Source organism: Vespa crabro, chromosome 12 (genome assembly GCF_910589235.1).
Source record: "Vespa crabro chromosome 12, iyVesCrab1.2, whole genome shotgun sequence".
Taxonomy (NCBI): domain Eukaryota; kingdom Metazoa; phylum Arthropoda; class Insecta; order Hymenoptera; family Vespidae; genus Vespa; species Vespa crabro.
The window spans coordinates 4,563,320-4,567,870 of NC_060966.1; the positions used below are offsets into that span (position 1 = coordinate 4,563,320).

The 4,551-nt window shown below is 26.7% G+C and overlaps 1 protein-coding gene across 6 annotated transcripts in view; it reads left to right on the top strand.

Moving 5' to 3' along the window:
• The window catches only part of LOC124428440 (trinucleotide repeat-containing gene 6C protein), a 49,454-nt gene extending 47,844 nt beyond the window's left edge, over positions 1–1,610 (top strand). For all 6 annotated transcript variants that reach the window (XM_046972456.1, XM_046972458.1, XM_046972461.1 and 3 more), the window contains one exon: positions 1,519–1,610. In XM_046972456.1, the coding sequence (XP_046828412.1) occupies positions 1,519–1,541 (23 nt within the window). In that variant the 3' untranslated portion in view covers positions 1,542–1,610. The remainder of the gene's footprint in view (positions 1–1,518) is intronic.
• Positions 1,611–4,551: the final 2,941 nt, after the last annotated feature.

The following is a 4,551-nucleotide window of genomic DNA, read 5'->3' on the forward strand; positions in this document are numbered from 1 at the left end:
CAAAATTATTAATCGATACATCGAAATATCTTTCTCGAGATATTAGTTTGGATTATTCGTACGGATTCGTATTTATTTCTGATATGATTGCAGCCGCATCTTTTTTATTCGCGAATTAAATAATGAATATATTGAGAAAAAAAAAGAAAAAAAAAAAAAAAAGAAATAAAGAAAAGAAAGAATAAATTAAAAAATAAAACGAAATCGTATCGTTTTATTTTTCGCCTCGTGTTCTTATCAAAGGATCTTGTTCGTGAAACGATAATGGAAAAAATAAGAAAAAGAAAGAAAGAAAGAAAATGAAACGATAATGAATGAATACAAATTTACTGAGGAAAAAAAAAAATATATATATATATATATATATATATATATATATATATGTATATATATACGAAGAGGGAAAAGGAAAAAAAAATATAAAAAATAGAAAAAAATAAAAAGGACAATGAACTCTTCCCCAAGAATGCAATAAACTTCAAGTTCCTTCTAGCACTAGTCACGTGATCATAGTCCGGTTGTTATTATTATTATTATTATTATTATTATTTTTTTTTTTTTTTTTTTTTTTTTAATTATTGTTCTCATAAATCTCTTTTTTTGTTCTTGCTATATGTACGTACGTATGTACAATAAATCCACGTATACACACATGCGCGCGCGCGTACACGCACATATATGATCGCATGCGTACGTACATAAATAAATTAATTAATTAATCAATTCAATTTTACTTAATCAACAAATACGAATTAATAACAAATATACACGTAAAATACACACACACATATATATATATATATGTATACATATACACATACACACACACACAATTACGCAATATACGTGTACTAAAGTACTCCTTAAGCGACGCACACATAGGGATCTTACGAATGTGTGTGTATGTGTCTGTGTGTGTGTGTGTTTGTGTGTATGTTTGTGTTCTCTCACTTTCATTGATAAGACGACACTAAAGATAAAATAAAATAAAATAAAATGAACGAGAAATTCAATCCAAAAAAAAAAAAAAAGAAAAAGAAAAAAAAAAGTAAGAAAGAAAGAGAGGAACTATTTCAAACGAATTTTAAACCATCCAAATGCTAATCCAAACGAGATTTTTGCGAGAAGGAAGAAAAAGATAGAAAAGAAGGGAGAAGATTTAGTGACAAAAATAAATAAATAAATAAATAAATAAATAAATAAATAAATAAATGAATAAATAAATGAATAAATAAATAAATAAACAAATAAATAAAATAATCGTGTTCTCCTATCACAGACTGATTAAAAAAAAAATAAATAAATAAATAAATAAAAATAAATAAAAGAGAGACTTCGGCCGAGACAAGTAAGTCTAAGATCAATTGCGACCTGTTCCCAGCCTGTGACGATAAGACAAAAAAAAACAAACAAACAAACAAAAAAAAAGTAAAAAATAAATAAATAAATAAAACAAATAAATAAGTAAACAAATAATAAAAAATAAAATGAAATAAAATAAAAAAAATATCGTTGCAGAGATTCGACGTGGTCCAACCTGAGAGGATAAAAATTAACAAACAGAAACGAAACGAAACAATAATTAAGAAGGAGAAGAAGCAGAAGAGGATGAAGATGATGATGATGATGATGATGTTGACGATGATAATGACGATGATCCTATGCGAAATCTCTGTGACATATGAAAAAGTACCTGAATGGCCAGAATCTTGGTGCGCATACGTATCAAATTCTCGTATTATGCGAAACGAAGAAGAAGAAGAAGAACAACAACAACAACAACAACAACAACAACAACAACAACAACAACAACAACAACAACAACAACAACAACAACAACAACAACAACAACAACTACTACTACTACTACTACTACTACTACAACAACTACAACAACAACAACAACAACAAGAAATAATAATAATAATAATAATAATAAAAAAAAAAAAAAAGAAAGAAAATATTGCCACGTCATCCAAATTGTTTTTTTTTTCCTCCTAATAGAGAACAGTGACGTAAAACGAGTGAGATTATAAATCGTCGTAGAAAATCAATGAATACACGAGAATATATCGATACTAGATAATATCGATATATTATCGATATCCTTAATGAAACATAACCGAAGACGACGAAAGACTACTAATAATACTTAATTAAAAGTTAAATGAAAGGAAAGAGAGAAAGAAATAAAAGATAGAAAATAAAATGGAATCATGCTCGTTATATTTGACGATGAGTGAAGTGAGAGGGATGGGATGGGGAGAGGGAGATGAGGTTCATGGATCTGGATCAATGGATGGATCGATTTCAATCCTCCTCGACTGCCGCATCGATTATGCTAAATATTATAATATACATACACACACATATATATATATATATATTTAATAAATAATTATATATATATACCTATACACATACACATATATCTATATATACATACATATATATATATATATATATATATATATATATATATATATATATACGTGTAACGGATATTACGATTATCGATCATCGATCATCGAAAGATCGACGAAGTAACCTGAATCAATAACGAATCTTCTCGTTAGGAAAAAGAAGAAGAAGAAATGAACAAATAAAAGAAAAGAAAAAAAAGAAAGAAGTAACATCAATTTTCTATATCTTAATGGATCCATCGATCTTGCTCGTCGATCTTGATCATTATATCAGAGGATATAAATCCCGACGTATTTATATGATCCGTTGATTAGAAATAATGATGTTATATAAGATGGACATATACTTATTTATCAATTAGTATTCGTCGATCATCAATACTATTATTACTATTACTATTACTATTACTATTACTATTACTATTACTATTACTATTACTAATACTATTATTATTACTATCACTACATTATCATTTATTAATAGCTAATAAATGATCAATATGTTGATCAAGGAAAGTGAGAGAAAGAAAATAAAAAAATGAAAAAATGAAAAAAAAAAAGAAATAATGAAGATAATGAAAATATATATATATGTATATATGTTTCGCCGAATTTTCGCCGTTGATGATCGATCGCTTATGGTAAAACAATGAGCGCGTGTCCAGATCAACCAACGTCCTTACGTAAAATCATTCAAGAAAATAAAATCGTTCTCTGTTCCGCATTTGCAAACGAAGAGGAAGAAGAAGAAGAAGAAGAAGAAAAAGAAAAAGAAACAAAATAAAAATGGATAATCAATCAAGAAGTATTCATACATATGTATGTATGTATTAATCATTAACGAATATATATATATATATATATATATATATATATATATATATATAATTTTTTTTTTTTTGGATCAATGATTTCTTCGGACGACACGACGAAGAATATGGCAATAAAAATGACGAAGAAGAAGAAAAATAAATATATAAATAAATATATAAATAAATAAATAAATGAACAACCACCAACAAGAAATGCGCTTAAACGCGACGGTCGGATTTTTTCTCTGTCTGTCTGTCTGTCTGTCTGTCTGTCTGTCTGTCGGTCGGTCTGTCTCTGTGCGTGCGTGCGTGCGTGTGTGTGTGTGTGTGTGTTTATGTGTATATATTTTATCAATATCTCGTCGAAATTCATACAGAGAAAACGCATCGTTAAAGCTATATATATATATATACATAACCGAATCATATAAACGAATTAATAGAAAGATATTTAGATTCTAATTTAGATTCTAATTCTCATAATCATAAATAAACAATGACAATGGCGAAATAATCTATTAAAAAATTCGAATATTATAATAATAACAATGGAGAAATGTAATGATGATGGATAAACGTGGATGAAAGAAAATGAAAGAAAATGAAATTAATTGCTTTCGTTTGGAAGGATATTCTCTTTCTTACGATCTCTTCTTAAGAAAATCAAGAAAGTTGGGCCTTAATGATGGAACTTATCTTCGTCGAGAGAACGTGATTTAAAAGAATCATAAGGGATAACGCAAGAAAAAAAAGAAAAACAGAAACAAAATAAAATAAAATAAAATAAAAACGAATAGTAAATAACATTAACGAAATGTCAAACGATAAGGATTTGAAGGAAGGAAGTAAGAAAAAAGAAAAAAAGAAAGAAGAAAGAAAACAAAAAATAAAAAGAAAAGATAAAGGAAAAATAAAGCGAAAGGGGAAACATATATGAAATTTGAAAGAAGGATTAAGGGGACAAAGTTATTTCATTATAAAAAAAAAAGAATTCTTTTTTATATATATATAAAATATTCTCGCACAAATAACGCTCTCTCCTCTTTTACTGTGAAGCCGGATTGATTGATTAATTGATTAATTCATTCATTCATTGATTAATTGATTGATTCATTCATTCAATCATTGATTAGGCGAAAAAATATTTAAATAGGTTATATATATATATATATATATATATATATATATATATATATATATATATATATATATATATATGATAAGGATTTCGAGATAATGCGGATTCTCATTTTTCTCCCCGAGAACACGCATAAATAAATATAATATAAAATTAAATAAAATTAAACGAGACAAGA